General features: G+C 37.2%; 2 protein-coding genes across 5 annotated transcripts in view; one reads left to right on the top strand and one right to left on the bottom strand.

Annotated features, from left to right (window-relative positions):
* Positions 1-4,005: 4,005 nt before the first annotated feature.
* On the top strand, positions 4,006-8,643 carry rmi2 (RecQ mediated genome instability 2). Its single transcript, XM_061982245.2, has 2 exons — positions 4,006-4,375; positions 8,213-8,643. Exons 1-2 carry the CDS (start codon positions 4,096-4,098, stop codon positions 8,368-8,370), a joined length of 438 nt encoding a protein of 145 aa, XP_061838229.2. The 5' UTR covers positions 4,006-4,095; the 3' UTR covers positions 8,371-8,643.
* A 6,300-nt stretch (positions 8,644-14,943) lies between these two features.
* The window catches only part of zc3h7a (zinc finger CCCH-type containing 7A), a 43,306-nt gene continuing 37,819 nt past the window's right edge, over positions 14,944-20,430 (bottom strand). For 3 of the 4 annotated variants that reach the window (XM_061982003.2, XM_061982002.2, XM_061982005.2), the window contains exons 18-23: positions 19,886-20,016; positions 18,185-18,290; positions 18,012-18,120; positions 17,805-17,938; positions 17,563-17,753; positions 14,944-15,644 (exon numbers count right to left, since the gene is read on the bottom strand). In XM_061982003.2, coding sequence (XP_061837987.1) covers positions 15,455-15,644; positions 17,563-17,753; positions 17,805-17,938; positions 18,012-18,120; positions 18,185-18,290; positions 19,886-20,016 — 861 coding nt within the window. In that variant the 3' untranslated portion in view covers positions 14,944-15,454. The remainder of the gene's footprint in view (positions 15,645-17,562; positions 17,754-17,804; positions 17,939-18,011; positions 18,121-18,184; positions 18,291-19,885; positions 20,017-20,430) is intronic. The other variant, XM_061982004.2, reaches the window with a different exon arrangement.

Consider the following 20,430-nt stretch of genomic DNA (forward strand, 5'->3'; position numbering starts at 1 on the left):
TGCATGTTTTGTGTTAAAAAATTTTTTAATTTAGTCGAAGGTTCCAGTTTGAAGAAAATATTAAAACGTCTGTGTTTTGTGTTTGATTATTTTTTATTCAGTCGAAGGTTCCAGTTTGACGCAAATAGTAAAAGGCATGTTTTGTGTTAAAAAAAAAGTTTAATTAAGTCGAAGGTTCCAGTTTGACAAAAATATTAAAATGCCTGTGTTTTGTGTTTAATTATTTTTTTATTTAGTCGAAGGTTCCAGTTTGATGAAAATAGTAAAACGCCTGTGCTTTGTGTTAAATTGTTTTTAATTTAGTCGAAGGTTCCAGTTTGCTGAAACTAGTAAAATGCCTGTGTTTTGTGTTTAATTTTTTATTTAGTCGAAGGTTCCAGTTTGACAAAAATAGTAAAATGCATGTTTTGTGTTTAAATTTTTTTTTTAATTTAGTCGAAGGTTCCAGTTTGACAAACATATTAAAACGTCTGTGTTTTGTGTTTGATTATTTTTTATTTAGTCGAAGGTTCCAGTTTGACGAAAATAGTAAAATGCATGTTTTGTGTTAAAAAATTTTTTTTTAATTTAGTCGAAGGTTCCAGTTTGACAAAAATATTAAAATGCCTGTGTTTTGTGTTTATTTTTTTATTTAGTCGAAGGTTCCAGTTTGATGAAAATAGTAAAATGCCTGTGTTTTGTGTTAAATTGTTTTTAATTTAGTCGAAGGTTCCAGTTTGATGAAAATAGTAAAATGCCTGTTTTGTGTTTAAATGTTTTTATTTAGTCGATGGTTTCAGTTTGACGAAAATAGTAAAGTGCCTGTGTTTTGTGTTTAATTTTTTATTTAGTCGAAGGTTCCAATTTGACGAAAATAGTAAAATGCATGTTTTGTGTTAAAACATTTTTTTGATTTAGTCGAAGGTTCCAGTTTGACGAAAATATTAAAACGTCTGTGTTTTGTGTTTGATTATTTTTTATTTACCGGTAGTCGAAGGTTCCAGTTTGACGAAAATAGTAAAATGCATGTTTTGTGTTAAAAAAAAAAATGTTTAATTTAGTCGAAGGTTCCAGTTTGACAAAAATATTAAAATGCCTGTGTTTTGTGTTTAATTATTTTTTTATTTAGTCGAAGGTTCCAGTTTGATGAAAATAGTAAAATGCCTGTTATGTGTTTAAATGTTTTTATTTAGTCGATGGTTTCAGTTTGACGAAAATAGTAAAATGCCTGTGTTTTGTGTTTAATTTTTTATTTAGTCGAAGGTTCCAGTTTGCCGAAAATAGTAAAATGTCTGTGTTTTGTGTTTACATTTTTTATTTAGTCGAAGGTTCCAGTTTGCCGAAAAATAAAAAAAATGCCTGTGTTTTGTGTTAAAACAAGTGTTTATTTAGTCGAAAGTTTCAGTTTGACAAAAATAGTAAAATGCCTGTGTTTTGTGTTTGATTATTTTTTATTTAGTCGAAGGTTCCAGTTTGACGCAAATATTAAAATGCCTGTGTTTTGTATTAAAAAAATGTTTAATTTAGTCGAAGGTTCCAGTTTGACGAAAAAAGTAAAATGCATAAACAAATGTTTAATTTAGTCGAAGGTTACAGTTTGACAAAAATAGTAAAACGTCTGTGTTTTGTGTTTGATTATTTTTTATTTAATCGAAGGTTCCAGTTTGACGAAAATAGTAAAATGCATGTTTTGTGTTAAAAAAAATGTTTAATTTAGTCGAAGGTTCCAGTTTGACAAAAATAGTAAAATGGCTGTGTTTTGTGTTAAAACATGTTTAATTTAGTCGAAGGTTGCAGTTTGGCGCAAATAGTAAAATGCATGTTTTGTGTTAAAACAAATTTTTAATTTAGTCGAAGGTTCCAGTTTGATAAAAATAGTAAAATACCTGTGTTTTGTGTTAACATTTTTTTAATTTAGTCGAAGGTTCCAGTTTAACGAAAATAGTCAAATGCCTGTGTTTTGTGTTTACATTTTTTTAATTTAGTCGGTTTTAGTTTGATGAAAATATTAAAACGTCTGTGTTTTGTGTTAAATTATTTTTTATTTAGTCGAAGGTTCCAGTTTGACGAAAATATTAAAATGCCTGTGTTTTGTTTACATTTTTTTAATTTAATCAAAGGTTTGAGTTTGATGAAAATATTAAAATGCCTGTGTTTTGTTTACATTTTTTTAATTTAATCGAAGGTTTGAGTTTGATGAAAATATTAAAATGCCTGTGTTTTGTGTTAACATTTTTTTTTAATTTAGTCGAAGGTTCCAGTTTGATGAAAATAGTAAAATGCCTGTTTTGTGTTTAAATGTTTTTATTTAGTCGAAGGTTTCAGTTTGACGAAAATAGTAAAACGCCTGTGTTTTGTGTTTAATTATTTTTTTATTTAGTCGAAGGTTCCAGTTTGACATAAATAGTAAAATGCATGTTTTGTGTTAAAACAAATGTTTATTTAGTCGAAAGTTTCAGTTTGACGAAAATAGTAAAATGCCTGTTTTGTGTTAAAAAATAAATTTAGTCGAAGGTTTCAGTTTGACGAAAATAGTCAAATTCCTGTGTGTTGTGTTCAAATGTTTTTATTTAGTCGAAGGTTCCAGTTTGACGCAAATAGTAAAACGCCTGTGTTTTTTGTTTAAAAAAATTGTATTTAGTCGAAGGTTTGTTTGACGAAAATATTAAAATGCCTGTGTTTTGTGTTAAAATAGTTTTTATTTAGTCCAAAGTTCCAATTTGACGCATATAGTAAAATAACTGTTTTGTGTTTACATTTTTTTAATTTAGTCGAAGGTTCCAATGTGACGAAAATAGTAAAATGCCTGTGTTTTGTTTACATTTTTTTAATTTAGTCGAAGGTTTCAGTTTGACGAAAGTATTAAAATGCCTGTGTTTTGTTTTGTTTTAAAAAATTGTTTTTATTTAGTCGAAGGTTCCAGTTTGACGAAAATAGTAAAACGGCTGTGTTTTGTGTTAAATTATTTTTAATTTAGTCGAAGGTTCCAGTTTGACGAAAATATTAAAATGCCTGTGTTTTGTTTACATTTTTTAAATTTAATCGAAGGTTTGAGTTTGACGAAAATATTAAAATGCTTGTGTTTTGTTTACATTTTTTTAATTTAATCGAAGGTTTGAGTTTGATGAAAATATTAAAATGCCTGTGTTTTGTGTTAAAAAATGTTTAATTTAGTCGAAGGTTCCAGTTTGACAAAAATAGTAAAATACCTGTTTTGTGTTTAATTTTTTTGTATTTAGTCGACGGTTTCAGTTTGACGAAAATAGTAAAATGCCTGTGTTTTGTGTTAAAAAATGTTTTATTTAGTCGAAGGTTCCAATTTGACGAAAATAGTAAAATGCATGTTTTGTGTTAAAACATTTTTTAAATTTAGTCGAAGGTTCCAGTTTGACGAACATATTAAAACGTCTGTGTTTTGTGTTTGATTATTTTTTATTTAGTCGAAGGTTCCAGTTTGACGAAAATAGTAAAATGCGTGTTTGTGTTTAAAAAAAATGTTTAATTTAGTCGAAGGTTCCAGTTTGACGAAAATAGTAAAATACCTGTTTTGTTTACATTTTTTTAATTTAGTCGAAGGTTTCAGTTTGACGAAAATATTAAAATGCCTGTGTTTTGTGTTAAAAAATTGTTTAATTTAGTCGAAGGTTCCAGTTTGACGAACATAGTAAAATGCCTGTTTTGTGTTAGCATTTTTTTAATTTAGTCGAAGGTTCCAGTTTGACGAAAATATTAAAACGTCTGTGTTTTGTGTTAAAACAAATGTTTATTTAGTCGAAGGTTCCAGTTTGACAAAAATAGTAAAATGTCTGTGTTTTGTGTTAAAAAATGTTTAATTTAGTCGAAGGTTCCAGTTTGACGCAAATAGTTTTGAACAAACTGCCGTCAAGTGGGGACAGAAAGTTGCTGACGTCCGGCGCATGCGCAAACGGGTCGGGCAGTTCGCTAACCCGACAGTACACTGCGAAATGTTCACAAGCGATTTCCGGTGGGGTTTTACTTTGAAGGACCCTTGCCGGTAGTGACGTTTCCGGAAGCCCGCCCTACAGCGGGAAAGTGTAATGTTTAGGTTCGACGAGCTCCGTGTGTGTGAATGACAGTGACAAAAGTGATTAAAAAATGGATAAAGCGGACGGTGACAAAAAGCGCCCCCCACCAGTGAAGGTCTTATCCGGTCAGTTAAGAACAGCGACTGGGACTTCCGGCGAGCCGAGCGGCGCCGGGTGGCTGGTGAAGCTGAGCGGGACTCGCCTCCTGCCGGTGTCCCTGGTGTGGATGCAGGGCACCGTGATGGAGGTCCAAGCGGAGCTCAACAGCGTGCTGCTCATGGACGACACGGGCACGTTCACCGTCCAAGGCGTTAATAACATCCCTAAAGGGAAGCCGTGCTTGTCGTCAGGTAAAAACTCTTATTTCAAGTTAAAGTACCAATGCTAGTCTCACACACACTATGTGTGGTGAAATGTTTCTTCTGAATGTGACCCATCCCCTTGTTCACCCCCCTGGGAGGTGAGGGGAGCAGTGAGCAGCAGCGGTGGCCGCGCTCGGGAAATGTAATTTAATGGTTACAAGTAGAGATGTCCGATAATATCGGCCGATAAATTCTTTAAAATGTAATATCGGAAATTATCGGTATCGTTTTTTTGTTTGTTTTTTTTTATAATTAAATCAACATAAAAAACACAAGATACACTTACAATTAGTGCACCAACCCAAAAACCTCCCTCCCCCATTTACACTCATTCACACAAAAGGGTTGTTTCTTTCTGTTATTAATATTCTGGTAGGTTCCTACATTATATATCAATATATATCAATACAGTCTGCAAGGGATACAGTCCGTAAGCACACATGATTGTGCGTGCTGCTGGTCCACTAATACTACTAACTAGGGATGTCCGATAATGACTTTTTTGCCGATATTCCGATATTGCCCAACTCTTAATTACCGATACCGATATATACAGTTGTGGAATTAACACATTATTATATCTAATTTGGACAACCAGGTATGGTGAAGATAAGGTCCTTTTTAAAAAAATAAAATAAGATAAATAAATTAAAAACATTTTCTTGAATAAAAAAGAAAGTAAAACAATATAAAAACAGTTACATAGAAACTAGTAATGAATGAAAATGATTAAAATGAAGTGTTAAAGGTTAGTACTATTAGTGGACCAGCAGCACGCACAATCATGTGTGCTTACGGACTGTATCCCTTGCAGACTGTATTGATATATATTGATATATAATGTAGGAACCACAATGTTAATAACAGAAAGAAACAACCCTTTTATTATCGGCAGGCCGATATTATCGGACATGTCTAGTTGTTTCTGTTATTAATATTCTGGTAGGTTCCTACAGTATATATCAATATATATCAATACAGTCTGCAAGGGATACAGTCCGTAAGCACACATGATTGTGCGTGCTGCTGGTCCACTAATAGTACTAACCTTTAACAGTTAATTTGACTCATTTTCATTAATTACTAGTTTCTATGTAACTGTTTTTATATTGTTTTACTTTCTTTTTTATTCAAGAAAATGTTTTTAATTTATTTATCTTGTTTTATTTATTTATTTTTTTAAAGGACCTTATCGTCACCATACCTGGTTGTCCAAATTAGGCATAATAATGTTCCACGACTGCATATATCGGTATCGGTAGTTAAGAGTTGGACAATATCGGAATAGCGGATATCGGCAAAAAGCCATTATCGGACATCCCTAGTTACAAGTGAATTATTCCTTATTTAACGTTTAGGTAAATACGTGATGGTGATGGGCAGTTAATTTGACTCATTTTCATTAATTACTAGTTTCTATGTAACTTTTTTTGTATTGTTTTACTTTCTTTTTTATTCAAGGAAATGTTTTTAATTTTTTTATCTTATTTTATTGTATTAATTAAAAAAAAAAAAAAATCTATTATCTTCACCATACCTGGTTGTCCAAATTAGGCATAATAATGTGTTAATTCCACGACTGCATATATCGGTATCGGTAATTAAGAGTTGGACAATATCGGCAAAAAAGCCATTATCGGACATCCCCAGTTACAAGTGAATTATTCCTTATTTAACGTGTAGGTAAATACGTAATGGTGATGGGCAGTTAATTTGACCAATTTTAATTAATTACTAGTTTCTATGTAACTGTTTTTATATTGTTTTTTATTTATCTTGTTTAATTTTATTAATTTTAAAAAAAATTATCTATTATCTTCACCATACCTGGTTGTCCAAATTAGGCATAATAATGTGTTAATTCCACGACTGCATATATCGGTATCGGTAATTAAGAGTTGGACAATATCGGAATATCGGCAAAAAAGCCATTATCGGACATCCCTAGTTACAAGTGAATTATTCCTTATTTAACGTGTAGGTAAATACGTGATGGTGATGGGCAGTTAATTTTACCAATTTTCATTAATTACCAGTTTCTATGTAACTGTTTTTATATTGTTTTACTTTCTTTTTTATTCAAGAAAATGTTTTTAATTTATTTATCTTGTTTAATTGTATTAATTTAATTTTTTTTTATCTATTATCTTCACCATACCTGGTTGTCCAAATTACCGGTAGGCATAATAATGTGTTAATTCCACGACTGTATATATCGGTATCGGTAATTAAGAGTTGGACAATATCGGAATATCGGCAAAAAAGCCATTATCGGACATCCCGAGTTACAAGTGAATTATTCCTTATTTAACGTGTAGGTAAATACGTGACGGTGATGGGCAGTTAATTTGACCAATTTTCATTAATTACTAGTTTCTATGTAATTGTTTTTATATTGTTTTACTTTCTTTTTTATTCAAGAAAATGTTTTTAATTTATTTCTTATTTTATACATTTTAAAAAAAAAGGACCTTATCTTTACCATACCTGGTTGTCCAAATTAGGCATAATAATGTGTTAATTCCACGACTGTATATATCGGTATCGGTAATTAAGAGTTGGACAATATCGGAATATCGGCAAAAAAGCCATTATCGGACATCCCTAGTTACAAGTTAATTATTCCTTATTTAACGTGTAGGTAAATACATGATGGTGATGGGCAGTTAATTTTACCAATTTTCATTAATCACTAGTTTCTATGTAACTGTTTTTAAACTGTTTTACTTTCTTTTTTATTCAAGAAAATGTTTTTAATTTATCTTATTTTATTTTATTAATTACATTTTTTTTAATCTATTATCTTCACCGTACCTGGTTGTCCAAATTAGGCATAATAATGTTATTTAAAGTTAAAAAGTTAAAGTACCAATGATTGTCACACACACACTAGGTGTGGCGAGATTATTCTCTGCATTTGACCCATCACCCTTGATCACCCCCTGGGAGGTGAGGGGAGCAGTGGGCAGCAGCGGTGGCCGCGCTCGGGAATCATTTTGGTGATTTAACCCCCAATTCCAACCCTTGATGCTGAGTGCCAAGCAGGGAGGTAATGGGTCCCATTTTTATAGTCTTTGGTATGACTCGGCCGGGGTTTGAACTCACAACCTACCGATCTCAGGGCGGGCACTCTAACCACTAGGCCACTGAGTAGTATTTAACGTGTAGGTAAATACGTGATGGTGATGGGCAGTTAATTTGACTAATTTTCATTAATTACTAGTTTCTATGTAACTTTTTTTGTATTGTTTTACTTTCTTTTTTTATTCAAGGAAATGTTTTAAATTTTTTTATCTTATTTTATTGTATTAATTAAAAAAAAAAAATCGATTATCTTCACCATACCTGGTTGTCCAAATTAGGCATAATAATGTGTTAATTCCACGACTGCATTTATCGGTATCGGTAATTAAGAGTTGGACAATATCGGAATATCGGCAAAAAAGCCATTATCGGACATCCCTAGTTACAAGTGAATTATTCCTTATTTAACGTGTAGGTAAATACGTGATGGTGATGGGCAGTTAATTTTACCAATTTTCATTAATTACTAGTTTCTATGTAACTGTTTTTATATTGTTTTACTTTCTTTTTTATTCAAGTAAATGTTTTTAATTTATTTATCTTATTTTATTATTTTTTTTTTTAATTATCTATTATCTTCACCATACCTGGTTGTCCAAATTAGGCATAATAATGTGTTAATTCCACGACTGCATATATCGGTATCGGTAATTAAGAGTTGGACAATATCGGAATATCGGCAAAAAAGCCATTATCGGACATCCCGAGTTACAAGTGAATTATTCCTTATTTAACGTGTAGGTAAATACGTGATGGTGATGGGCGCCGTCCAGGCCGTCTCCCCGGAGCCGGTCGTCCGCGCCGTGAAGATGGCGGATCTCTCCGAGCGGGCGGATCTCCACAGGAAGATGTGGACCCTGGAAGTGGAGGAGCTGCAGCAGGTGTTAGTGCCAGGATGATCATTTGGAACAGGTTTTTTTCCGGCCCCCGAGATGAGTTTGCTTAGTATAAAAATGAGCGGAATTTTTTCAAATGAAATGAACTGCTGTTCTAAACTGGATTCCACAATAGCAAATCTTTGTATCCACGCCTGACTTCGGAGGGGGCGGAGCTATGGGCGAAGCTATAATTTGTGATGGTATACAAAATGTGGATTGTCACCTTGTCAAATATGTAGTTGGTAATGTAACCTGCGACATTTATGCCAAAATAAATGCCTTAGACAATGTGTACATTCCGTGTTGTACTTATGACTGGGGACACATTTTCTGGGCGCACATAAATATGCTGCAATAATACACTATATTGCCAAAAGTATTTGGCCACCCATCCAAATGATCAGAATCAGGTGTTCTAATCAATAAATGTAAATACATAAATAAGTCACTTAGGCATGGAGACTGTTTCTACAAACATTTGTGAAAGAATAGGCCGCTCTCAGTGATTTCCAGCGTGGAACTGTCATAGGATGCCACCTGTGCAACAAATCCACTCGTGAAATTTCTGATGGACGAGTATGGGTTTGGAGGTGGGAGTGGGACATTTGGTGGAGGAGGTTGTTAGTTCCAGTGAAAGGAACTTTGAATGCTCCAGGATACCAAAACATTTTTGGACAATTCCATGCTACCAACCTTGTGGGAACAGTTTGGAGCGGGCCCCTTCCTCTTCAAACACGACTGTGCACCAGTGCACAAAGCAAGGTCCATAAAGACATGGATGACAAGAGTCTGGTGTGGATGAACTTGACTGGCCTGCACAGAGTCCTGACCTGATAGAACACCTTTGGGATGAATTAGAACGGAGACCTTCTCCACGAACATCAGTGTGTGACCTCACCAATGCACTTTTGGAAGAATGGTGGAGAATTCCTATAAACACACTCCACAACCTTGTGGACAGCCTTTCCCAGAAGAGTTGAAGCTGTAATAGCTGCAAAAGGTGGACCGACATCATATTGAACCTATGGGTTAGGAATGGGATGGCACTTCAAGTTCATATGTGAGTGAAGGCAGGTGGCCAAATACTTTTGGTGATATAGAGTATGTATCCCCTTATAACTTCATGTGCGAATAATGAAATGAGTCCAAATTCACAAGTTCTATCGTAGATGATGCTACATACAGTATGTACAGAATAAACCACATCATGTTAAAGTACCAATGATTGTCACACACACACTAGGTGTGGGGAAATTATTCTCTGCATTTGACCCATCACCCTTGATCACCCCCTGGGAGGTGAGGGGAGTAGTGAGCAGCAGCTGTGGCCACGCCCGGGAATCATTTTTGGTGATTTAACCCCCAATTCCAACCTTTGATGCTGAGTGCCAAGCAGGGAGGTAGTGGGTCCCATTTTTATAGTCTTTGGGATGATTCGGCCCGGGGTTTGAACTCACAACCTGTTACATAAATTGAGGAAAATTAGTAAATTATATTAACATCCTCTAATTTGATTTTGATATCATTACTCATTTCATATTGTGATAGATTACACCAATGGGAGCATTTTAAAATTCTGCCAGACTCAATTTCACCTATTTGACTTAAGATAATGACCACATCATTTATTCAGAAAGTATAAATAACGACAAATGAAGATAGAATACTATTAACCGCATCATGTAAGTGTAAAAAAACAACATTATTTGTAAATTTTCAGTACGTGCTTGTGCTATTTTTAAGCAAAAGAAAACAATCGGAAGTTGTCTTTATATTTACGGTAGGTTATCATGCCATGATTTTACCAGTTCGGCCCACTTGGGAAAATATGTTCCTCCGTGTGGCCCCTGAGCTAAAATGAGTTTGACACCCCTGATAAGCTGGAGTCTACACCAGGCCTGGGCAATTATTTTGACTCAGGGGGCCAAATTTAGAGAAAAAAATGTGTCTGGGGGCCGGTATATCTATTTTTCGGAACACTAATACAAAACCTCACAATAATGTCTGATTGAAAGCTAAAAACGTTATCAATCAATCAATCAATGTTTATTTATATAGCCCTAAATCACAAGTGTCTCAAAGGGCTGCACAAGCCACAACGACATCCTCGGTACAAAGCCCACATAAGGGCAAGGAAAAACTCACCCCAGTGGGACGTCGATGTGAATGACTATGAGAAACCTTGGAGAGGACCGCATATGTGGGTAACCCTCCCCCTCTAGGGGAGACCGAAAGCAATGGATGTCGAGTGGGTCTGACATAATATTGTGAGAGTCCAGTCCATAGTGGATCCAACATAATAGTAAGAGTCCAGTCCATAGTGGGGCCAGCAGGACACCATCCCGAGCGGAGACGGGTCAGCAGCGCAGAGATGTTCCCAGCCAATACACAGGCGAGCGGTCCACCCCGGGTCCCGATTCTGGACAGCCAGCACTTCATCCATGGCCACCGGACCTGTGCCCACCCCCCTCCACAAGGGATAGAGGGGAGCAGGGGAGAGAAGAAAAGAAACGGCAGATCAACTGGTCTAACAGGGGGGCTATTTAAAGGCTAGAGTATATAAATGAGTTTTAAGATGGGACTTAAATGCTTCTACTGAGGTAGCATCTCTAATTGTTACCGGGAGGGCATTCCATAGTGCTGGAGCCCGAATAGAAAACGCTCTATAGCCCGCAGACTTTTTTTGGCCTCTGGGAATCACTAATAAGCCGGAGTTCTTCGAACGCAGATTTCTTGCCGGGACATATGGTACAATGCAATCGACAAGATAGGACGGAGCTAGACCGTGTAGTATTTTATACGTAAGTAGTAAAACCTTAAAGTCACATCTTAAGTGCACAGGAAGCCAGTGCAGGTGAGCCAGTATAGGCGTAATATGATCAAACTTTCTTGTTCTTGTCAAAAGTCTAGCAGCCGCATTTTGTACCAACTGTAATCTTTTAATGCTAGACATAGGGAGACCCGAAAATAATACGTTACAGTAGTCGAGACGAGACGTAACGAACGCATGAATAATGATCTCAGCGTCGCTAGTGGATAAAATAGAACGAATTTTAGCGATATTACGGAGATGAAAGAAGGCCGTTTTAGTAACACTCTTAATGTGTGACTCAAAGGAGAGAGTTGGGTCGAAGATAATACCCAGATTCTTTACTGAGTCGCCTTGTGCAATTGTTTGGTTGTCAAATGTTAAGGTGGTATTTTTAAATAAATGTCGGTGTTTAGCGGGACCGATAATCAGCATTTCCGTTTTCTTGGCGTTGAGTTGCAAGAAGTTAGCGGACATCCATTGTTTAATTTCATTAAGACACGCCTCCAGCTGACTACAATCCGGCGTGTTGGTCAGCTTTAGGGGCATGTAGAGTTGGGTGTCATCAGCATAACAATGAAAGCTAACACCGTATTTGCGTATGATGTCGCCTAGTGGCAGCATGTAAATACTTAAGAGTGCAGGGCCAAGAACCGAACCCTGAGGAACTCCGCACGTTACCTTAACATAGTCCGAGGTCACATTATTATGGGAGACGCACTGCATCCTGTCAGTAAGATAAGAGTTAAACCACGACAAAGCTAAGTCTGACATACCAATACGTGTTTTGATACGCTCTAATAAAATATTATGATCGACGGTATCGAAAGCAGCGCTAAGATCAAGAAGCAGCAACATAGATGACGCATCAGAATCCATCGTTAGCAGTAGATCATTAGTCATTTTTGCGAGGGCTGTCTCCGTAGAGTGATTTGCCCTGAAACCGGATTGAAAAGGTTCACAGAGATTGTTAGACACTAAGTGTTCATTTAGCTGCTGTGCGAGGATTTTCGAAATAAAGGGAAGGTGGGACACCGGTCGGTAGTTTACCATGAGGTCAGGATCAAGGTTAGGTCTTTTGAGCAGAGGATGAATAACCGCTTTCTTGAATGCTAGGGGAACAGTGCCAGAGGAAAGTGATAAGTTTATAATATTTAGCACTGATGGACCTAATAATACAAAAAGCTCCTTGATAAGTTTCCCAGGAAGTGGGTCAAGTAAACATGTTGTTTGTTTTATCCCACTTACCGGTACACGCCGTAATAGTTCCTCTAATGTTATTTCATCAAAAAGAGAGAGACTATTTTGTATTGCAGTATCCGTCGTAGATACAGTTGTATCTGTGTTAATAGAACCCAGTTGTAGCTGGGATGCGTTGTCTTTAATCTCCTTTCTAATGAGTTAAATTTTCTTATTAAAGAAATTCATAAAGTCATCTGCCGAGTGGGTGGAGCTATTGGGAGGAGTCCCTTGTTGGGTTAGCGATGCTACTGTACTAAACAAAAATTTAGGGTCGTTTTTGTTGAGGCGGATGAGATTTGAGTAATATTTAGCTTTAGCTAAGGTAAGCATGCGTTTATACGATATTAAACTATCACTCCATGCTTGATGGAAAACCTCAAGCTTGGTCGCGCGCCATTTGCGTTCCAACTTTCTACATGATAATTTATGAGCTCTGGTTTCTTCTGTAAACCATGGGGTGCGCCTTTTAGGGGCCCTTTTTTGTTTTAGCGGTGCTATACTATCAATGGTTTTGCGCAGGGCATTGTCAAAGTTGTTAGTTAGGTTATCAATAGAGCCGACATAATTTGGGAATGGTGCCATTATCGAAGGCAGTAGGTCAGCAAGAGTCATCGTTGTGGCAGCATTAATGTTGCGGCTGCTATAGCAGTTATTATTATTATTAGTTTGTTGACAATGAGTCAGAACTTCGAATTTTATAAGGTAATGATCGGACATTACTTTAGTATACGGGAGTACCATAACTTTGGAGGTGGTGACACCCCTAACCAGCACTAGATCTATCGTATTACCGTTGCGATGCGTAGGTTCATTTATTATTTGTGTAAGACCACAGCTATCAATTATAGTCTGGAGCGCCACGCACTGAGGGTCCGATGGGGTATTCATATGGATATTAAAGTCCCCCATTATGATTATATTGTCTGCGTGCGTCACTAGATCAGCAACGAACTCTGAGAATTCATTGATAAAGTCCGAGTAGGGCCCTGGGGGGCGGTAGATAACAGCCATATCGAGAGGCAGCGGTGCGACAGACCTCATAGTAAGCACCTCAAACGATTTGTATTTATTATTTAGGTTAGGGGTAAGGTTAAAGTTTTCATTGTATATTAGTGCGACACCCCCACCCCTTTTAAGGGGACGGGCAATATGCGCATTCGTATAGTTAGGAGGAGATGCCTCATTTAGCGCAAAAAAATCGTCTGGTTTGAGCCAGGTTTCGCTAAGACCAATGACGTTAAGATTGTAGTCTCTAATGACCTCATTAACTAATAACGTTTTGGGAGACAATGATCTTATGTTTAAAAAGCCCATATAATAAGTATTGGGCTGTTTTGACGAGTTTTTGTTTAAATTATCCGTAGTAGCAATATTAATAATGTTGCGTTTATTATACGTAGTGCACTTTAAATAGTTTCGACCATATCTAGGAATTGATACGACGGGAATTTTCAGATTGTTTGCTTGATGCTGCGATCGACTGAACGCATCATGATTTTCCACCTCAGTAGAATGCATACCTACCCGGACACATTCACAACAGAAAACACATTATGTGAGTTGTGTGTTATTCTAAGAAAATTGCTTTGCGTACAGGAATTATCCAGCCTGGTGCTGGCTAGTTCTAGCTTAACTGACTCCTCACCCGGACTAGCAGGCTCTGTAATTGCCTGTGACCGGGCTTGCTCTAGTGTAGTTAGTCAAATGTGACTTAAACAGTAGTCTATGTTTTTAGACAGGATGATGGCGCCTTCCTGGTTAGGGTGAAGGCCGTCTCTCATCAGCAAGCCTGGTTTGCCCCAGAAAGAGGGCCAATTATCAATAAACGTTAGTCCCTGTTGTCTACAGAAGCTAGCCAGCCACTTGTTAACTGAATGAGACCCAGAATTGTACATGAAAATAAAGAATGTGGGATTTACAATATTAACTATGAAGGATAAAACACTAAATTTTGACAACATAAGAATGTCACACCCCCTCTCCATCCACATATTTTATAATTAAGCGAAATGCAACAAACACAGCGAAACATGAACGCGAAGGGTAAAAAATAAACCCACCTACAATCTGATACATCACTAAGCTTTAGAACTTTGTTGTAAAAATCTCCTTACACGTCTGTCCCTGACACCCACATTTCAGACTCTGGAAACACTCTGTGGAAACGCTCCCCACCCACACTGCTTGGTGCCTCATCTGAGCTGCTGTGACTTAGATGACCATAGTAACTAATTAGATGACCATAGTAAATAATTAGATGACCATAGTAAATAATTAAGATTACCATAGTAACTAATTAGATGACGATAGTAACTAATTAGATTACCATAGTAACTAGTATATCATGCAAAAGCGCAGATTCCAACCATTGAAATACTTTGTATAGTTCAAGACTTACGATCATTAGAAAACATCACTGCACATCATAATGGCAGCTACACTTTCCATCTTAAAGATCTAAAACAATTTTGGGGGAATGTCCGGGCCTTAATTTGCCCAGGTCCACACCCACCCACTTTAAGTCTTCAGTTGTTCGCCCAACACGGAACAACAACAAATACTTCCAGATGTAGTCGAAAACAATTACTTTATTTGGTGTGGTGCTGGTTATACTGATAACATGATAGAACTGTTAGGTAATGAATGTTGACCGATTAAAACAAAATGTCAGAATGATTTTTTCTCGCTGCGTGATTAAGAAATTAAAAGGGCCAAAATATGGAAATCATGAACAATACGAAAGGTGGGCTGAGTGGAATGCGTCTGGTCAGGGCGCTAGCTCCACCCCCCCCTGTTTAGATGTCCTACTGGGCGGTGCATGGCAAAGCTTGTGTAGCTAGACGACGCTCCGAGGCGAAACCAGACGCCGCTCAGGTACCGGGCCGACTCGGAGCCACTTTAAAAATCATGCTGTGACCAGGCTACTTCCTGGATGTTTCTCCGAGATCTTTTCCCCCCCTCCTCCTCCTCCTCCTACCCCCCCTTGCCCGCCAGGTGGGGTCAACTTTGAATACTGGTTGTCTTCATGTGTGGACTCTAGTGTGTGTCATGCCATTACTTGATGTCTTTAAGGAGAAAACTGTATTTTCCAAAGTCATTGTCGTTTGGCGCTATAAGGTGGTCTTTTCTAGCTTTGGCTAATTTCATCAATAGCACTTCCCGACGCTCCATCCACTCCCTGAGCTCCTGCTCGCCGTGGGCCAGCTTGCACGAGTCGTCCTCAAAGCACGTCCCTACGGAAAACCTGCCCAGACACCACAGCAAACGGTTAATAGTCAGTAATGTTATCTTGTTATCAGTCTGTGACATCACTGCGCTAAAATGTGGTCGTTAAAATTAGTTTTAACGACCAAAAGTACTACATGCAGCGTCTGGCGGTGTACTCAACTTCAAAAAAGTACATCGCACCTAATAGAAGTTAGGTGATTGGTACAAATGCAATTAAAAAAAAATATATATATATGATTTCTGATTTTTCTACAAATAGGGTGTGGAGGGAGAGTGCGAAAAGCGCGCCTGCAGGAGCAAAGGTCACCGCCTCTGTCGATGGTGTTGAGGGCGGAGCACCATCGGATAGGGGCGGGCATGTGCTGACGGCGAGACACAGCCGGCAGGTGATTAGATTTCACAGGCGGTACGTGGTAATCTAGTCATCTGTTGTCTTTAACAGTGAGCAGCCGGGAGCGGAAAGGGAGAGAGGATACGGACGCGACTGAAAGGTCACGGTTCTGCGAACCAAAAAGACTTTGATAAAAACATATGTGCATTAAAACTTTGTTAAAACGGCACGCTTGGCCCCTGTGAAGTGTATGTCAGCGGGACCGCTAGGAAGCGACTCCACATCTGACAGACACTTCACAGGAGCCAAGCGTGCCGTTTTAACAAAGTTTTAATGCATATATGTTTTTATCAAAGTCTTTTTGGTTCGCAGAACGTGACCTTTCAGTCGCGTCCGTATCCTCTCTCCCTCTCTCTGCTCCCGGCTGCTCACTGTTAAAGACAACAGATGATTAGATTACCACGTACCACCTGTGAAATCTAATCACCTGCCGGCTGTGTCTCGCCGTCAGCACATGCCCCACCCCTATCTATATGTATATATGTATACACACATACATACATATATATATATATACACATACATATATGTATGTATGTGTATGTATATATATATATATATATATATATATATATATATATATATATATATATATATATATATATATATATATATATATATATATATATATATATATATATATATATATATGTATGTATGTATGTGTGTATATATATATATATATACACACACATACATACACATATATATATATATATATATATATATATGTATGTATATATATATATATATATATATATATATATATATATATGTATATATATATATATATATATATATATATATGTGTATATATATATATATATATATACACACATACATACACATATATATATATATATATATATATATATGTATATATACCGGTATATATACACATACATACATACATACATACATATATACATACACACACTTATACACACACATATACACACACACACACACACACACACACACACACACACACACACACACACACACACACACACACACACACACATATATATATATATACATAATGCCTTGTAAATCCCTTATGATGTTTTGGGCCTCAAAAAGGCCCAAAACATTATAAGGGACCCATCTCACCCCGGACATAAACTTTTTGAACTGCTGCCCTCGGGCAGGAGATACAGGACAATAAAATGCCGGACAAACAGATTTAAGAACACTTTTTACAGGAGAGCAATAGTGTCGCTGAACACAAGACAAGAATGACTGTGCATGTGAGCTGTGTGCTTGGTATTTTTATCTATTTATCTATGTTCTTATGTGTTATTATGAATTTGCAGTAAATTGTTTTTGCTTACAATTTCGTTGTACAATGTACAATGACAATAAAGATATATTCTATTGGTCATTATGGTTGTACTTGAAGAGCCAAGTTTTTTGTGACTTAGTACTTGGTTAAAAAAAAGTTAGAGGACCACTGATTCAGATAACTTGCACATCCATTACCACTATGATTTCATGCATAACTTTGCAGGATTAGACCTGAACGCGTTCTTCTACAACTCACCTTTCACAGACTCTAAAAGTACCAGTGGGGAAGCGATACTGCCAGCGGTTCTGATCGTCCTCAGAGTTAAAAACCCGGTCTTTGTGTTTTTCCGAGGTGATGTGCTGCTCCCACTGCTTCTCGCTGTTGCAGTTCTTACCGCACAGCCAGCAATGATTGCCGTCCTGCAGGAAGCGCACACAGAGACCATCCTACTTATTGGTTTACTGACCTGACTCTAATGACGATGCCAAGGAGCTCACCAGTTCTTCCACATAGTCCGTAGGCATGTGGATCTGCTTGCCGTTCTCCTTCACAGAGTTACTGGCGCCCTCCTCGCCCCAGCCCGGCTTCTGAGACAGCAGCCACTGGTCGTAAAGCTGATCCATGTCGGCAACTGCAGGAGCATGTGATGTGATTTCTTCGCGTCGCTTTAGGTGCTAATCGAATTGTTGGGGGGACAAACTCACTGTTGCTTTCCTTCATGTAGGTCCAAAGATCTCTTTCCTCCACGCTGTGTGCAAACGAGCAGTTGCCGACGTACTGACACTTCTTGCCGGCTGCTATGTGCATGCAAATCTGCGGAGAGAATATATAAACACTTAGTATTTAGGGCACCTGTTGTTTCTAGTCAGGCGTGTACCTCAAACTGAGCCGGGATAGGCTTTTTGGTAGGAAGGGGTCTGACTATTGTCCATTTTTTCCTTTCCACGGAGCTTACCAGCACCACACGCTTGTCTTTGGCCCACCTGCAACAAAAAGCATGTGATTCCAGATGAGCATTCACTGATACTCGTCACTTCCTGTCCATGTGTCAAACAGAGAAGAACAAAAGCTAATACAAATAACAGAAGAAATGAACAAATTAAAAAGATGGTTTGACAAAAACAGACTAAAATAATGTTATTTGGTAACAGTAGAAGGGAAAGTCAAACACAAACACAAATAGACGGGAGTAGACATTGAAAGGGTAAAAGAAAACACATTTTTGGGTGTAATAATAAATGATAAATTGAACTGGAAACCTCATGTAAAAAATAAACAACATAAAGTAGGAAAAACCATGTCAATAATGAGTAAAGCAAAACATGTTCTGGACCAAAAATCACTTCATATTCCTTACTGCTCACTCGTGTTACATATCTGAGTTATTGTGTAGGAATATGGGGAAATAACTACAAAAGTACACTTCATTCACTAACTGTCAGAATAATTGTATCTAAGTTATCACAAAACTTTGTGTTACATTGAGTTCAGCTCGCCCTGCGAGAGGACAAAAGCTGCCTTTGATCCTACCAAGCAAAAGGCTGGTAAAACTCCACTGTGTAGGATGGGGAGCGACATGAGGGTGTCGGTTTCTATGATGTATTGTAATCCACAGGAAGATATTGTCTTGACCCGAGATCTACAAAGCGGAGAGGAAGCAGGACCTGACGCAAGCGCCAAGCACCTTTTCTTTGAACTGTTTTGTAACCAAAGGCGATGGCGGTTTACGACCCCCCTCCCTTAGAAACAGCTGTTGCCATGTAATCAGGGAAAATCCAAATAAAAGAGGAGGCGTACAATCTTTCATCAGAGCGTGGGACGACACTGTGCAAGGGTACAGTGTCTACGCGTTTCTCCTCAATTGAGCTGAATTGAATTCTGTCTCTGTGTAATTCCTAGCTTCTTGTCTTGTTTAATAGATGTCATCAGTGTTTGAACCTGACACTAACAGTGTTACAAAAAAGATAAATTAGAATAATACATAATGTTGGATATGGAGAACATACAAACCTTTAATATATTGAATCACAAATATTGAAATTCAACGATTTGGTGCATTTGCAAACAGCTAAAATGATGTACAAAGAAAACTATAATCTGCTTTCCAAGAATGTACTACAATTCTTCTCAATAAAAGAGGAAACATTAAACCTTGGAGGAAAATCTAATTTAAAACATGTGTATGCTCGTACATCACTTTAGCATATCTGTATGTGGAATTAAATTATGGAATGGATTAAGCAAAGAAATCAAACAAAGCACCAATATGATTCAGTTTAAGAGACTGTTCAAACTACAAGTGTTCACAAAGTACACAGAACAATAATTATGATGATCTTGAACTCTTTTTTTTTTTTTTTAGATAAATATTATTTATGTATTTAATATTTGTTAATTATGTATTTAGTCACTGTTCTGTTACAGAGAACAAGGAAATGGGATACAATTGCTATGGTATTAAAAGGGGTAGCTCAGCTTCTTCCGATTCCTTTTCAGACATGTAATGAAACAACTGGAAATATGTGATGCATTACATTGTATCGTATGCATGTTCCAAATAAACTGAAACTGAACTTACGTGTGTCTTGCTTTGGCTGAGCAATACTTTTTGTTCTTGTCGGCTTCACTAAGTTGGCCGTTTCTCCAACACTGGCTACAAACAAACATTATCTTCAGATTGGGAGGCCCAAATCTCTTCTGACTCGGAGGCTGGAGATGACATTGGAAGGAAAGGTCTCAGTGACAAAAGTTACACAAACATCAATCCTGATGACAATTAGAAGTGGGGAAAATCGATTTCTAGATGCATCGCAATTCGAACGTGGCGATTATAAAATTGATTAGTAAACGTCAATAATCCATTTATTAATTGTAAATAAAGTAATGCAGACAGTTCTAAAATTTGGCTCACTGCAGCGAGCGACCCCACCGAGAGATTCAACTAGCTGCTTTATTATAGGGCACTTATGTTGCAGTTTTGCATACATTTCCATTAATTTAATGGGAATTAATTTAACTGTTTCTTGCTACAAAGGCAGTTTTTAAAAGTTGCAAGTGATAAGTGCTTTTTTAGTGAAACAAAAAGAAATGTAAAACTTCATCAATATACAGTACAGGCCAAAA

Source organism: Nerophis lumbriciformis, linkage group LG24, assembly GCF_033978685.3.
Source record: "Nerophis lumbriciformis linkage group LG24, RoL_Nlum_v2.1, whole genome shotgun sequence".
NCBI classification, from domain to species: domain Eukaryota; kingdom Metazoa; phylum Chordata; class Actinopteri; order Syngnathiformes; family Syngnathidae; genus Nerophis; species Nerophis lumbriciformis.